Source organism: Nelusetta ayraudi, unplaced genomic scaffold (genome assembly GCF_046127955.1).
Source record: "Nelusetta ayraudi isolate G7.1 ecotype Tasmania unplaced genomic scaffold, CSIRO-AGI_Nayr_v1 ptg000015l, whole genome shotgun sequence".
Lineage (NCBI taxonomy): Eukaryota > Metazoa > Chordata > Actinopteri > Tetraodontiformes > Monacanthidae > Nelusetta > Nelusetta ayraudi.
In genome coordinates this window covers 1,579,621-1,595,000 of record NW_027466065.1, presented here as the reverse complement: position 1 = coordinate 1,595,000, position 15,380 = coordinate 1,579,621, and the positions used below count along the sequence as shown (strand labels likewise).

Sequence of the window (15,380 nt, the reverse complement as noted above, 5' to 3'; positions counted from 1 at the left end):
AGAAGTCAAATGAGAGTTTTACAGTTATATGGAAGGGAATGCAGTCAACCTTTTTGACCTCTTAAAATATTTCTAATTCTTTGTCTGATTTCGCCAATATTGTGCATTCAAAATTTACGATGATAAGTGTATGAACAAATTAACTAAAGAAATTATATTGGTTAAATAAATGTCATTGAAGGATGACTAAAAACAACGTTTAATCTTCTTTGGTGAAGGCAGCGAAAGATTCCTGGCTTGTTTCCGCTCCAGTCCTGGAGAAAAAAAAAAGGAAAGCTGGTTGAGGAAGAATAAAAAGTGAAGGTGGCAGGAATGCAACACTTTGGAATCACAAGTTCACTCTCACGGAAGGAAAACATACAGTTGATTTTTAATTCCAACCACTGGGCACCTGAAGGGTAGTTTTATTTGTGAAGGAATTAAAAGACAATGTTTTTAAAACGCTTTAGTATTAAGGTAATTTGTTGTCATTTGGATAATACATTTCTTTGGCTTTTTATCTTTTAATAGCAAATACAGCCTTAATTGTCTGATTTAGAGATGCAATATTTTCTCTGGTATTAATCATGGTTGCTTCTTTTTCTGGTTAGAAAAAGCGACTGGATGAAGACGGTGCGTTGCCTGACGAAACACAACAGAAGACACAGGAGACGTAAGAAAATTAGTGTAATTATAACAATTTTATTTTTTTTTAAATACATTTCTGTCTTTTTATTTTTTTGAGTCACTGGATGTTTACAGTTTCCAAGACGTGTGCGTTTATGCTTGAAAGTGCAGTTTGAAAGTTGGAGCCGCAGTTCAGACTTCAAAATCTTAACCATACAATCAAAACGTTGCAGTAACAGATAGCATATCAATTATGGCTTTGTTTGGTGTGAACTCCATGAGTCTGATAATCTTTTCCTCCCGTGCCAGTGATACGGATAGCAGAACTAAAAGACTATCAAGGAAGAAGTCATGGGGAAGCAGGCTGCTCAAGTGTTGCAGCGTAAGCTCCACACTTAAAGCCGTCAGAAAGACCAACAGTCAGAGTGATCTTGGTTACTGCTCGTTATTGAACTGCAAGTTTATCTTTTATCGCAACAGAAAGATCGCGACACGTCTGACATTCCCATTCGGGCCCAGGCGTCGGCACCGGCAGAATTGTCACCGAGGTAAACCTGTCAACACAGAGATGCATTGTTCTGGGTTGCTTTTTCCTCACAAACTATTGTTTGACTGCACCCCCCCGTTCCTTTCCATAGTGCCAGCTTGAAAGAAGACTTGAAGGACTTGAAGGAAACCTCTCTGTTTGAAGAGGAGCGCGTCAAGGCTGTGCTCCAAGGGCTGCGCAGGTAAACCGAGACTGCCGGGACGAAGTGCAGCTGAAACTGCATGCAGTGATCTTGTATACACGGCAGGAGCCGCAGCACCAAAGCAGAACTGTTACCTGATAGCTTTTCAATAATTTATGATGCGTCTCGTGCAGTGTTGTTGGGATTACTCCATAAAAGTAATCCCACTACTCATTACTGATTACTCCTTAAAAAGTAATCTAATTACTTCTTTAATTACTTTGTTTGTTTCATAAGTAATCAATTACTTATTACTAATTACTTGAGTTAAAAAAAAAAAAAGAAAAAGATAAAGTAACAGTTGTTGATTGCTTTGGAGTGAACTTTGCAATTCCAAATACTGCCACTGTCCTCTTTAACATGGATGAATGCCCACACCAGTAATTATGACGTAATTACCAGTTTTGCCGCAGTAATCCTGTTACAATACTCCGTTATTAAAAAAGTAGTTTAATTACAGTAAGGGATTACTTTGTTATAGATTACTCGGCAACACTGGTCTCGTGTCATTTTTTTTTTCAATTTGATCAATTTCTCCTTCCCATTGTAGTTCTCTGAGTGAGAAAAGTCCAGCCACTGTTTCACAGTCGAAGCCCATCGACAGCTTCGGGTGAGTCCATCAGCACCAGGGCCCGGGCGAGACACCAAAGCAAACCTGCTAATGCTTGTTTCTTTTGTTGCTTGTTCCGTGTGGTCCTGGTTGTCACTTCAGGTTTCCCAACATTGGACAGAGCTGCTACATGAACTCCAGCCTGCAGAGTCTCCTGGCTCTGGAGGAATTCATCGGTGACATTGTCAGCATGCAGAAGGTCTGGAGTTTTGTTCCCGAGGCTCAACTCCTGAGGTGCCAATACACTCACGCACACCCTAACACACACACACACAGACACACACACACACACAGACAATTCAATATCTGACAGCAGGAATGTTTGTCCTGCTGCAGAACATTGGTCGATATCAAGAAGATTCACACCTCTACAGACCCTCAGAGGAAAAGACTCCTGCTGTTCTCGTTCAAGAAGACGGTCTCGGACCAGGCGCCCGCTTTCAGAAGCAACCTGCAAAACGTGGGTCTGCCAGTTCAAAGCTGCACTGTTGCGCCTCCTGCCGACAGCTTGTGCATGTAAAGTTCCTCTGATCTCTGTGGCTGCGTTCAGGATGCCTATGAGTTCCTGACCACGGTCCTGGCTCACATGAGGGGTCTGTCCCCTCTGCTGCACAAGGTGGCTTCACACTTGGGAACCCGCTACACCTGCCCCGTCGAGAGCCACCTGGTGTTTAAGATGGACATAACTCGAATGTGCAAGAGGTGAGAGCGCAAACTGTCGAGACTCGCGCGTATTGTGCTTATCGGTAGAAGGAACCCTTTAAAAGTTCAAAGAGATTGAGGAAAGAGATTTTTCTGACGGTGTCTGCTTTGGAAAAAAACAATAGTTGCCTGTTTCAGCGACCATTTCAAGAAAGAAAGTAAAATATACTTCAATAACAGAATAAAGCAAAACAAAAAATAAAGAAATTTTGATTCTGTAGTTTGGGAACTTCTGGTCCAAGAATGGAACAGAGTTTGACTCCATAACGGAGGAAGGTTTGGTCCATCACTAATAAACCTTTCCCTTTCCCCTTCCCTGTGCAGCTGTGACATCCGCTCTCTGAGGCAGGAGGAGTTCACCAACCTGTCGCTGGATCTGATCCCTGAAGCCACCGTGGAACAGATGCTGCAGCTGTACCTCACGGTCGGTCCACCCTCGCCTCATCCAGTCATGTGACCACGCACACATACACATATCCTCAGTGTGTGTCTTGTTTTTGTGTGTGAACAGGAAACACAGCTGGAGTACAAGTGCAACTGCGGAGGGACGGAGTCGGCCCAGAGGTTTTCCTTCGCAACTCTGCCTGAGTGAGTGACGCCCGTCGCACTGGGCGGATCCGAACGCTCTCGCGAACGACGGCTAAAACTGAGTGGCCTTCTCCTGCAGAGTGCTGCTGCTCCACCTGAAGCGTTTCCGCTGCACCTCGGTGTGCAAGCTGGAGAAGGCGAACGACCCCATCCGGCTGCCGGCAAACATGGTGGTGTACACGAGGAAGGTGAGGAGGAGGGGACGGAGCCGAGCTCAGCCGCTGGGGATGATTTCACCCTCAGCACACGTCACATGGCATTTTCTCGTTTTGTTTTTTCCCCAGGGCAACGTGCAATACAGTCTGATCAGCTCTATCAGCCACTTTGGTGTCTTGGAATTAGGTAGGACTTCTTCATCATGTCATTTCTCCCCCCCCACCCCACCCCGTTAGAATAGAATTTCTCAACTGGTGGGTCGCAACCCAAACAGAGTTGTGTTTAAATAAATTAAATAAATAAATACATTTGATTGCTGTGGAAGAAATTTGGTTCGCGTCCTGAGACTCCACCAGTTGAGAACCCATGCTTAAGAAATTACACAATGTGACACTTCAGACTGTACAAATTATACTCGAACCATCATTTTCAAGTGTTTTCATTGTGAATGTTTCAGTGTGTAGTTTATCACTTCATTTGTTTGTCAGGTTAGTTTGTGTTCGTTTTGGTGTGATTAAAGTGCCCGCCGTTAGAGACTAGGGACAAGAGCTTATCTCGGTGCACGATACCTTACCAGACCCAGTGTGACAGTAACAGTTCGCCTCCTGCCCTGCACGGGTCAGGCCACTACATCTGCGACAGCGTTCACCCTGGCACCGACCTGGGCGAGTCGTCGGACCGCTGGCTCACCTTCAACGACTCCCAGGTCTGCGAGACGAGCGGCTCGCACATCTGCAAGGAGCGGCAGCACACGGCCTACATCCTCTTCTACAAGAAGCAGGTAAGCCGAGGATGAGTGGCGGCGCTGGCGTGGTAGACCAGCGAGGCCGCCCGCGCTCATGTGTGTGTGCGCACGCAGGGAGTGCAAGAGAGATGGACGGACGAGCCCCACCAGGACGTCGAGACCTGAGGCGCCGAGTTTGGTTTGGCTAACGTGAGTCTGCCTGTGTGCGAATCAGCCGGAGCCGGTGAAGGTGGACCATGGACATGAAAAACAACTCCGCTCCGAGCTGTTTTGTTCCAGGGACAGTACAGTCAGTCGCTGTAGCGGCGCAGCAGGGAGGTTCAGGCTGTGATCGCCTGGATGGCAGCTCGAGTGTCGCTCTGGGTCGTGGAGTCCATCGGCCATCGGCAAAGAGGCTTTTTTCCAACACAAACCTGCGAGGTCCGTCCCTCCTTTTAGTCCCGCCGTGAACTTGGACAGGCCCCAGGAGAGGATTGAATGGGATTTTTGGTCCATGTGAGGTGATGGGCAAAAGAAGAAAACATCTCACAGATCAGGACATTCTGCCACAGGATGTGGGCGACGTGATTTATTTATTTATTTAAAAAAAAAAAAAAAAAAAAAGTCTCTGAAGATGTGAATTAAGCAATAGCAGCCGAGTAGCACTCTTCAGCTCCAACCTACAACTCCGTCGTGCAATGTGTTATACATGCACAAGATGGCAGTAAAGAGCTGGATTCGGACACCCCGCGTCGCTGTGATGACAAGTAGTCTTGGCACATAAAGCACTTTGGCACTTTAACTGCTCCTTTTTTGTTTCAGTAGATTTTCACTATCTTCCTTTTATTCAGCTCCGCTTACTCGTGGAGCTGAATACTACGTTTTGTTCCCAACCTTTACCTCAATAACTCGTCCATCACTGCTTACGGAAACCTGGTTCCTTAGTTTTTATGAGTCGGAAACAAAACGAAGCTAACAAGTCACACTCCACTCCAAGGCAAACATTGGGCACAAAACCCTTGTGTGTGTCTTGACAATGCATCCTCATGCCCAGTGTGCAGCATTCCCACTGAAACCATTTGCAGTCCTGGATCTGAACAATAGATCAGCATCAATCCCACTAGCTCCGTGGCTAGCAGCATCTGTTATTTACCCGATTCCAACGATCTCTCATAGGTATTTCCAACATCTCGATGTCAAAAAGGTCACAAACGTGGTTCTATTCATGCGACAGCTAAACTTGACTCTGGACGACCGGTGTTTTGCGACCATGAAAAATGTGATAAACTGTTCAAACGTGGTTTCCATCCCACTGGAAGGTGACCAGGTTATTGATCGTATGCTTACTGATCAGAAAGGCATCAATGCTCCCATGAGAGCTGCCTCCCACCTCGTCCAAGCTGCTGAGCCTGAGATGTCACGGTGAAATGAGGTTTAGGCTGCGTATTTAGCAGGATTCGCTTTGGAGCTGGTAGCGTCACATCAAGGAGCATCAGTTCATTACCTCTTGAATTAACTGATGTATTGTATGTGTTCCAAATGCAGCCTATTGGTCAGTGTATTTGTGTGATATATACATTGAACAGAGGGGATGTATTTCTCCTGTTTAGATTAGGGTAATTTGACAAAGGTCACTTGCACACTACAGCTTCTCAAGTCATATCTTTTTTGATTAATGTATAGTATCTTTTTTTGTATGTATGTATTTAATATGTACAATATATTTCTGACGTGATGATTTGCCTGAATTTTTTTCTTGGTGGAAGCAAGACACTCAAAGAAAACAATGAATGTAGCACAAACCCTAATCATAGGACAATAGGAACAAGCTGATCTAGGTTTATTGTTCACATATGTAAAGATTTCCTGTCCTCTAATTCCAACGAATGGTCGACTGTTATTAGGTCAACAGTATAAACAGTCCTGTAGTTATTTCAGGTCCCTGTTTATTACTGCCTTTATGTAAGTCGTGATCTCCACCTGTGGCCCCATCAAGGAAAAATATCTGGCTTCGCCACTGTGAAGCTCTTTAGAACCTCTAATGCGTTACGTGAGATGCATGTTAGCACAAAGAAAGGAGGGCCGGCCGCCGGCTGCGATCCAAGGAGCATTCTGTCCGCTCCAGTCTACCTGTCGAGCCCTGCCAGCCGACAAAGGATGTCAGTTGAATAGAGGGGGATTGTAGCAATTATCCTGCTGTGACGCGGCAATTAAACCGTATTTAAGGCCGGCGCCGAATACAAAACAGATCCCTGAAAGGAAATGTTCGCTCCCTGCGCTCATTTAGCAGTAACTGCAGCAGTAACGTTTGCCTTTGTTCTCCTGTTCGTTTTGTAAAAAGAATAAATACATAAAAATCATATGATTATGGATTATGTTACAGTGGCAGGATCTGACAGTTCGCCACCCACTTTGTCAACCTGCGGAGTTCAACTGGCATCGTGAAGTAGCAAGATTTTAAAAAAGAAGATTGTGTCTTCGTATCAGAGAACAGAGAATGTTTTTGAAGGCTTACAGTACCTTCAAAAACATTGAATCATAATCAAACTAGTCTTTCCGTCAGAGTTTATGGACCTGTTGCCCATTAATGTAGGCCACATTCACTATACGAAATGATGTCTCTCCTTGTTATGTAATGTGATGTCATTATCCTTCTGGTGTAAAAACACAGGCTTTGTAAATGAGCTTCTTACCTGTCAAATGAACAGATATAAAGAGTATGAACCTCAATGTTGGTGGTCAAATGCTTTTATTATGCAAGATTTAAAACAAGAAAATAATCACAGGGGAAGTTAAAAGTGATGTTTAAACAAAGATATCAAGAGCAAAGTAACAAGGTTAAACAATTAAAAAATATATATTTCACAGGTATTCTTACTTTGTGTTTCCTTCCCTCTCAGGGCCACTTTTATTGCAGTTCAATTTTATTCTTCTAATTTATGGCAAGACTTGCCACTAGACCAAAGCATCACTGGCTTGATCAAACCATCACCACCTTTTTTTTTTTTTTGTTGTTGTCTTTTTCCTTCATCAAAATCAATGGCGAGCAGAAACATCTGAGCCCTTCCAAACGGCTTAGGATGCACAGCTGTGCAGATGCACGCAGCTGATGATCCCTCGTTGGCCGTCCTGGTGCTCTGCCCTGGGCACGGCTCCGTGCCTCTCCGACCCGGAGTCACGTGACGACAAAGACTCGTCCTCTGTTGACTCGGCGCCGCATGCAGCGCTGGAGCTCGCAGCAGCGTTTTAAAGTTAATCCCTGAGTCGCTGCGAAAAGCCCCCGCGGGCCACCAGAGACGCCTCGGAGGAGGAGGAGGATGAGGACGGCGGCCTCCGGGTGACCTTGACCGTCATCGGCCTCTATGTTTTGTCTGCGACGGGCCCTACCTAAAGGTAAGGTATAGAAAGAGCTACATTTAAAAAACTGAAGAAGCAGCAGAAGTTACCTCCACTTTTGTATGTTTCCATCTTGAGTGCTGCCAAAGCTTGAGGGACCTGCAAGTCCCACAGCATGTGTTAAAAAGAGCTCCTGAAAGTTTTTTTTTTTTTTCACTTGTAATTCAAGATAAGGGAAACATTTATGTCACTAAACCTCCAAGAGATAAGAAAGAAAATATCCTTAGGATGGGAAATGTCAAATCATCCAGATGATTTGACATTTCCCATCTTTATCTTTAAACCTTTTGAACTGCTGCATGAACTTTAACACATGCAGCCCAAAGAGCTATTTTTCCATTGAATGAAGTCTTGCATCAGATGAGCACAGCGTGTGTTTGTCCTGCACCAAAAAAGCACTGCTGCATTATGCTTCAGCTCAGCACTTTGGGCCTTTCTTGCATTTTTTTTTTTTTTTTTTTTTTTTTTGCATCTTTGGTGAAGCTAATATTAACTCCCTTGGAGGTGAGACTCTCCCTAGATATCAGAGATTAATGAAAAGGTGGTCATGAATAATTTAGGTTTGTCCTCTTTCTTTGCCCCCTCAGTACAATTTTGATTCACCTCATGGGCTATTTTTCTGCCTTCAGCCTCATTTTGCCAGTGCCAGACTGCCAAGTCTGCAGGACACAAGCGTTTGGTGAAAAAAAAAAAAAAAAAAAAACATCCACAGATGCATAATTTATCATTTGTTTAAGTTAAAAGAGCAAAACAAACCTTGCAGAATGAAGAAAGTTAAAATGTGCTTGCTGAGTGAATGGCTCCAAACAAACTGTGGAAGAATTCATTAAAGCAGCTACAAAGGAAGATGCACCACAAATTCCACATTTTTCATCGTTTTCCTGACGTGCTGCGTGCGCTCAGTGGATTCGGCCGAGTTGTTCACAGAATGGGAAGTTTCCTTTTTGCTTACGTTCACATAATCTCGGCCATCCCCCTCCGTTTGGAGAAAATCAAATGTCAGCAAAACTTGGACAAAGAGAAGAAGAAGAAGAAGAAGAAGAAGAAGAAGTTAGTCTGTTTTTTTTTTTGGATGAGCTGAAACGCGTCACGTGACTCCACACGCCTCAGACTCCAGGATGTCTGGCGTGACAGGATCTGTAATTGTTGCAGGTTCCTTTTTTTCTATCGATCATCCATCCCATCAATTCATTTTCGATCGCCGCTGCTGCAGCACTCAAGGACTTCGGCTGATAGTTTGGTCAAACCCTGGCAAAGTCGTCCTTTCAATCATTTTTAGTCTAAAATCAATTTGGATTAAACAACTCGCAACAGAATTCAGGACAGGACAGAAGAAGATTATTACTTATATTACTTCCTTCCAACGGTAAAACACTGTCAAAATGCCTGCATGTCATCCCAAAAACAGTTTGCTGGTGTGAGGGGGAAGTGAGATCCTCGTCTTCTCCAGGGGAGTGAACGGGGCGGAGAAGCATTGAGCCATGAACGTGTTATTTTTCTGCATGTTTTTTTTTTTTTTTTTTTTTTCTGTGTCAGGAGCCACAGACATTAACGGCTGAGAGCTTCTCGGCTGCTGCGGTGCTCAACCAACTGATCAGTGATTTAATGTTCTTTCCGTGCAAGTGAACAAGTTGCTCCCAATTAAAACATTTGTTGTCTCTGAGGTGTTTTTCCTGCCTGACATCAAACCGACTAAAGGAAAAAGTTGAAAAGGAAACTCACCCCGAGAGCACGTTAGGAAGACTTGCAAACAGCCGTCAAGATAAACTAAAATATTGTAGATGTAAAAAGTATAAAGGGTGATTGAATCCACTTCCTGTCTGTCGCTGCCTTTCATGGTTTTCAGCCCCCTGGTCTGAAGTGAGTTCCTACACCAGGTGAACTGTGTTCCAGGAGCTTCTCCTGCTGTGTCGTCTCATTAGGAGCTGATTTGTGTAGCCAGGTGACAGATGAGGCCTTTCCTGGACCCAGTAGGGTTGCAGCCTCTGCGCACCAGGGTTTAATGGTGAGGTTCGGGTTCGTTGAGGTGAACGAATGACATGAATGTTCTGCTTCCACGCCGCTGCCCAGCATCTCGTGTGTTTCTTCGGGAAAGAAGCTGGCGGTTCACGCTGTTCAGCTGCGGGTTTGATTCCCAGCCCTGGATCTCTCTGCTTGGAGTCTGCGTGCTCCCCGCGTCCACCCCGGGGTCGACTCCAGCACCAGAGTGCTGCAGCAATGAGGTCCGACAATAGATGGATGGATGGAAGTTGGCCACGGGAAGCTAGAAAGGCCAGAAACGTGCCTGCGTTGTCAGGTTCATGGTGTCTCAGCGACAGGTGTCTTGACGAGGACGTGTGACACGTTGAAACGATCAGTCCTCCGGGTCAAAAAGCTGCCGTAGAGCACAGACAACATCCGCAGGAGCTCCCGTCCCAGCGTCCATTGGCCTCTGTTTAGTTGTACACATGGAGGACGTCACGAAGGAGAACCATGTGACTGAAGTTTGTGAACAGAGGGTTTGGAATTTTGCCGTCTTGGAACATAAATGAGAAAAACCAGAACCAAAACACTCCTGCAGCAAAGTTCGTAATGTTGTAAAAATCATGTTGTGGACTTTATTAAGAAGACATCGTGTCATTTTCCTACTGTTGCGTGCACTGCAAACATTCATCAAAGAAACATTTCACCGCAGAATATAAAAGTTAAAGCTGCATCTTGGGGTACAGAAAGAAAAACCAACCCCAATAAGGCATCATGAATTATGGATTCATCCCCTCCAGTGTTTCTCCAGCCTTCCACTGAACTCAGGCCGTCTGAAGTCGGCTTCACCTTCTGTTGTGCGCGCCTCATATTAGAACGTACACACGGGTCAGAGCCCGTTCACACACACACACACAGCCAAGCAGGTCGACCACCTCGGCCCCCCTGCCAGCAGTGGCCTTCACTGGAAGAACATGAATTATTGACCGAGAGGAGCCTTTCCACACCTGAAGACGGGAAAAAAAAGTGAAGCGGAAAAAGAAAAAGTCTCTGCCTTCCATGCCTGCAAAAGTCCATTCCGCCTAAAAAGCCCACAAAGTGACCAGCTGGGAGCCGGGCGCCGCGGCCGGAGAGAAGTGCAAAGCAATGAGCGAGCGAGGGAGCCTGAGTGCTTGACAGAGTGGGGGGGGAGAGAGAGAGAGAGAGAGAGAGAGAAAAAAAAAACAGACAAAGAAACGGATGTTTGAAAGGTCACCGTCCTGCTGCTTTGACAGATTCATTGTGAAAAATCAATACAGCTCAGCTGTCGGAAGGAGTTTGGACTTGAAAATCTCTCGGCTGTAAAATTTAATCTTAATTAGATCTTAATCAAAAGCTCACAGTGAATGATGGGCTGACAGCGTAAAGGAATTTATATATATATATATATAAAGTGTATATAGAGACAGCGTTTTTTTTTTAATATGAAATATATATTTTAGATCAGGGTTCAACAACCTTTTTGAACCTGAGAGCTACTTCAAGGATACTCACTCAGTCATAAGAAGGGCAACCAGTTAACATGCTGTTTTAGATCATATTTATCATCTAAAATGACACAGTTTAGGCCTCTTCATCAGGATAATCTTTTTTTTTTTTTTTAAATCCAAATATTAAGTCAGACATCTCACAGATGCAGATGATCCGACCTCCCCAACATCAGAAATCTGGTGAAAAACTTTCAGTGCATGAGGCCGAGTCAAACGATGGCACCACCATTTGACGCTTTTTCACAGTTCAATGCTCCTGGAAAAACACACACACGGACCACTGGTTTGAGGAAAAAAAAAAATAGCGCCGCTGCTGATACATTAGCAGCGCAAATCGCTTCACCAAGTAATCCATCAAACAACGCGAGTCCCCCCCCCCGCCCCCCCAGTCGTCTCAGAGCCGCCGTCCCTGGTGGCTGCAGCCACTAAAGCTGCTAAAGCCGCTAATGGTGCCGTCGAGACAGAACGTTTTGACAAAACGCTGGAGCTTGAAAAGGGCCACAAATGTTTGGGGAATTTAGTGAACACATTTTGCATTTCGTAGAGTTTATACGTTTATACATTTGATGCCACTGTTGACTTGTTGTGTTTTTTCTTTAATGATTGCTAGCTACTTATCATTAGCTAGCAATCATTAAGCCATTCCCTCAGAACATGAAATTTGAAGCTTTTTTGAAATATAATTTATCCCCTGATATGTCTGTTTTTTTTCTGGGACAACTTAAAAAAAAATATACTTCTCCAACTTCCTTTTAGGACAATGAAGTAGAATAGAAGAAGAAAGAATGATTTGTCAATGCAGTTTGTGAGAAATCAAAAAGAGTTTTCCCTCCCAATACCTGCGACATCACTTCCTCTTTACCACACTGCGCCGTGATGTAATTCGCTGGATGCACTGAAGTGAACAAACCAAAATAGACACGTTTCGTGTCAGTCGCCTGAGAGCTGATCGAGGGGTAAACGGTTTGCAAAAGCACCGCCAAACAGATCATCTCCTCGCTGGCGCCCCCAAGGCTTAATTGAAACCCTAATTGACGTGACCGATGGGGAGACGCGACGCAGCTAATCCAGTTCCCACGCAGAAGCCAGCGCTTCATCAGGTGGCCTAGAATTAGCAGCGAGGTCTTCAGTCGACACGCCGCCACTCGGCGCAAAACATCAGGACATTTGAACTCCCGTCTCCAGCAAAACAATAAAAAAAAAAGGGGGAAAAAAATCATCAGCGACGGGAGGAGCACAAAAGCAGCAGGCCCTACTGCTGCTCGTGCGGCTGCCGGGAGAAACGTTTCGCGATGAGGCAGCAGAGTTTGAAACTGTGGGAGTCCAGACTGAAAGCAAAAGGCCTCGTTGAGGCAGAGTAATGAGAGTGAGACGGTTATTTAAAGACTGGAGCCATGACAACAGAAGACCGCTCGCTGCTGCTGCTGCTGCTGAGGCAAATTTGTTGTGCTTGGTGTGTGTGTGTGTGTGTGTGTGTGTGTGTGTTTCATTTGATATTTTTTAGGGTGAGAAAGGGAAGCAGACAAGGGGAGGTGCAGGGGTTCGTGGAGCTGCTATTCGTGACTGTGAGTGAAGGATGCAAGGTTTCAGTTGCATGTGACGTCCGAGTGTCTGATGAACACACACACACACACACACACACAGCCACTCAGAAGCCATGTCGTCAATCACAAAGCAGTGTGTGGATGTGACAGAATTCCCAGCAGATGGAAAAACACCCTGCTGCTGCTGCTGCTGCTGCTGACACGTTCACCCGCTGGTGAGAAGGTCTGACATCTGGCACCAGTCTGCGGCCAACAGACACGCTCCAGCGTATCGGCCTTGTGCCATTAATTATCCCCCAACATAAAAAAAAAAATCATTAGATTTCCATAAAAAGTAGCCATCTGTTTTCAACCCCCAGCTAAAACTGATATTTAAAAAAAATGTATCTGTTCTCAGTGGGCGGAGCCAACACCTGGCTGCGTGTGTGATGCTTTAGAGTCCTTTCAGTCTTTCCTTGTCTACTCCCGATCACTGGAGCAACCGCAACCTGCTCCTTCGTTTTAAGTGAGAAAATTCCAGACTTTCTCATTTATGAAAGTTGGGCGGGAACTGATCGGAAAATGACTTATGAGCTGCCGGGAAACGCACCATTAGCTTCCTCCAGCGGCCCGATGAGAATGGATGCAGGCCTGCGGCGTTACCTGGACTGTGGGGTCGACTTCCTGGTCCCTTTTTCTTTCGTCGGTCGTGAAAACACGTTTCATTCGTTCGGCCGTTTCGGAAAAGGCAACCTTATCGCGATTTGTTGTTCAAGAGGCACTGAAGGTTTCAGAGCCCTCGATGCGACGCTTACTCCCTCATCCCTCTCCGCCAGCCCCTCATTGATTTTTCTAAAGCATCTTCTGGGGCTCCTTTCTTCATAACTGGAATCCATGTATGGATTTTGACCTCCTTCTTGGCTAATCTGAAGAATTTTCCTGCACAATTTCACTATTCCAAGAAATAGCACGTTGCCGCTCTCCAGTTCCTCACGTCCAAAACTGACACTTCCTAGACGCTAATCCCGTCCGTCCAAACCTGCTCTGCTTGTGTTGACCAGAGGGAGCTAATTAGCATGGACTCATCATCGGTATACTAAACTATTCTTCCCCTTTAATCCCTCCTTCGGACGCTGTGGGACTGCGAGGATCGTGGGAGACCTCTCCTGCGGAGCATCAAAGGGTGCGGTGGGGAAGCCAGGTATTGACCGGGAGACGCTGGGCTCTTTCATGTGTTGTTTACAGGTCACCTGGGGTCAATTTTTGCACGAAGAGACTCAGAAAACCGGTAAATTGAACATCGATGTTCATACGGCAGCGGTACAGTTTCGAGTCGAGGTCATTAAGAGGGTCCCACATTGCAACCATCTCAATATTTCATCCCCGACTGTGGCGGAGCGGCTTTGCGTGATTAATTGCCCCTAAAATCTACAGTTCCCCTGAAGTCTGCGTACTTAGCCCTTTGTTTATAGCGCTCTATAAAAACACGCTTTTAGCTTCCTGTAAAACTGATGCTCTGTTGTTTGTGGTTTGAGTGTTTACAGTAAATAACAGTGACTCCAATTTCCCTCTCTTAACATCTCCAGGAAAATGTTTTTGCCTGTTTAGCCCTGTGTTTACAGCTTCCTGTTAAAATGAACGCTCCCCTGGATCTCCCACGTGTCGTTCAGAAGACGACGAAAACAAGGCAGCCAACGCCAAGCTTTGGGGTGTGGTCACTACCCTGTGAGAGGTAGCGTTGAGGCATAGGTTCCCCTTGTGACATCACAAAGTGATGTCTCATTCCCAGAGCTGTGTGGTTTCTGACAATATGGCACTACAGACGAGAAGTAAAGTAGAGAGTTTTGTCGTTTCGTGGAAGTTTAGTTTGGAAACACTGGCAAGGTGAGTTTTACATAATATGGGACCTTCAGAAACTTTGGTCAGCAGTGTGTGTGTGTGTGTGTGTGTGTGTGTGTGTGTGTGTTGCTGCGCGCCACAGTAAGAGTGACTCATCCGTAATGCTCGCTGATGCATAGCATATGAACTTCTATATTTGGCTAAAGTCAGCGTCACTTAATGTCACTCAATCTGCCGTCGCCCGGCCTGCGTTGTGGTGCTTTGACGGCACCTCGACCCGCGTGGCGCCAGGCGCTCGTGGTTGGCACGGCTGTTTTGGAAGTGACACACGGGCGAAAACACACACATGGCGCGACAGAAGCCGGCGTCCGATCCCTCAGAGCTGACAGGTCATCGGCACAGACGATGGAGGCGGAGGCAGACAGGGTGGTGGGTGGGCAGAGGGTGAGGAGCTGCTCTTAAATGCTCAGTGTGTGTGTGTGTGTGTGTGTGTGTGTGTGTGTGTGTGTGGGCGTGTGTGGGCGGTCCGGGCTGCTCTTAATGCACAGTGTGCGGAGACGCACATTTTAACAGAGGCGGCTGCCTGGAGGTCGTGTCACACGCGATGCTCGGCTGCAGATGGAGCTTTATGCAGAGAGACGGCAGCCGCCGGGAACAACTCGCCCCAGGGCGACCAGCAGCTGGAGGGGCCCGTCTCCAGTCCACGCTCCCCAAAGAGGCTCGCAGGTACGGAGCGAGAAACGCCTGGAGGAGGTCCCGGCACAACTGGCCGTGGAATGAACCACCGTCTGATCCAAACTTTAGTTCGTATGTGTCAAACTCAAGGGAGTTAATTATCTCCGGCCCGAGGGAGGATATTTGATTAGTATTACAGTTGACCCGCCGGTATACTGCACGCACCACCATAATACTACAAGTACCACCATGCACTGCAAGTTGTTCATTGGATAAGTTTGAAAACGTCGCCCTGCCCAGCTTCATGGAAACGCTAAAACCGACCATTTTTGGAAATGCGGA

General features: G+C 46.0%; 1 protein-coding gene and 1 long non-coding RNA gene across 3 annotated transcripts; both read left to right on the top strand.

Moving 5' to 3' along the window:
• The first annotated feature begins 99 nt into the window (after positions 1–99).
• LOC142886286 (uncharacterized) lies at positions 100–1,197 on the top strand. 2 transcript variants are annotated; one of them, XR_012926412.1, is made up of 4 exons: positions 100–456; positions 591–652; positions 916–988; positions 1,087–1,197. It is a non-coding gene; the product is annotated as an uncharacterized LOC142886286 (long non-coding RNA). The 2 variants fall into 2 exon arrangements; XR_012926411.1 differs by having other exon boundaries at positions 100–652.
• A 51-nt stretch (positions 1,198–1,248) lies between these two features.
• LOC142886175 (ubiquitin carboxyl-terminal hydrolase 29-like) lies at positions 1,249–5,330 on the top strand. The gene is made up of 11 exons (XM_076023140.1): positions 1,249–1,334; positions 1,885–1,944; positions 2,047–2,178; positions 2,281–2,404; positions 2,495–2,646; positions 2,971–3,070; positions 3,158–3,234; positions 3,314–3,422; positions 3,519–3,576; positions 4,014–4,171; positions 4,250–5,330. Exons 3-11 carry the CDS (start codon positions 2,075–2,077, stop codon positions 4,298–4,300), a joined length of 933 nt encoding a protein of 310 aa, XP_075879255.1. The 5' UTR covers positions 1,249–1,334; positions 1,885–1,944; positions 2,047–2,074; the 3' UTR covers positions 4,301–5,330.
• The last annotated feature ends 10,050 nt before the right edge of the window (positions 5,331–15,380 follow it).